At 24.9% G+C, this 966-nt stretch overlaps 1 protein-coding gene across 1 annotated transcript in view; it reads left to right on the forward strand.

The window, feature by feature from the left end:
- LOC101359522 (solute carrier organic anion transporter family member 1B3-like) overlaps positions 1-966 on the forward strand; it is a 42,665-nt gene that overhangs the window by 6,954 nt on the left and 34,745 nt on the right. Inside the window, exon 3 of the mRNA XM_012559793.2 lies at positions 40-161. Within this exon, the coding sequence (XP_012415247.1) occupies positions 40-161 (122 nt within the window). The remainder of the gene's footprint in view (positions 1-39; positions 162-966) is intronic.

The raw sequence follows: 966 nt of genomic DNA on the forward strand, positions 1-966 counted from the left end.
TAGCTAAGCAAAATTTTAAATCCAATAATGTTCTTACAGTTATAGGTATTCTAAAGAAAATGGTATTAATCCATCAGCAAACTCAACATCAACCTTGTCAACCTGTTCAATTAATCAAACTTTATTATTCAATAGAACATCACCTGAAATAGTGGGAAAAGGTAAGAATTAATAGTGACACTAATAATCGTTTTAAAATTTATAAATTTAATTACATCTCTAATAAAAACGTGATATCAGTAAAACTGATTTAAAAAAGTAATAGGAAAAACATTTACATCTTACTTAGACTCAAAATCAGTGTTAATATACTTTATATGTAAAGAGCTTTTAGAAGTAAATAAAAAAAGGAAGATCTCAGTAGGCAAATTGTCAAAGAATATATATATTTAAAATGAAGAAGAGGGAAGTGCCACAGACATGAGGAAAAATTAGCTTTGTTCTTAATTAAAATGCATATTATAATACCAATTAATTTTTTTTCAGAAATTGTAACATGAATTATAAATTATCATGGCAAATTATAACATTAGTTAAAGATTTTTTTAACCTATTAGATAAGAAAAGATTAAAAATAAAAATAAATGAAGTGAAGGATAAAGGTGCATTTTATGTATTGCTGGGAGTGTGTAAATTTGTAACTCTTCTTGGAGGCTAATTTTCCTTGAACATTGAAGAATAAAAATATGCATACCCATTTAGCCTAGCAATTCTACTTTTATTTATTTATCTGAAGAAAATAATTAGGAATGTGCACAAGGATTTATTTACACTTACAGCAATGACATCACCATTTAACAGAATAAAAAAATAGAAATATTTTACAATTAAAAAGAGGACTAACTAAATAAATTATGAAACTTCTATTCAATACACTATTATGCTATCATTAAAATCATGATGTAAACATTTTAATAACATAGGAATTTATCATAATATGATATTAAGTTGGAAACCCTGGTGGTA

This window comes from Trichechus manatus, unplaced genomic scaffold, assembly GCF_000243295.1.
Source record: "Trichechus manatus latirostris isolate Lorelei unplaced genomic scaffold, TriManLat1.0 scaffold00313, whole genome shotgun sequence".
NCBI lineage: Eukaryota > Metazoa > Chordata > Mammalia > Sirenia > Trichechidae > Trichechus > Trichechus manatus.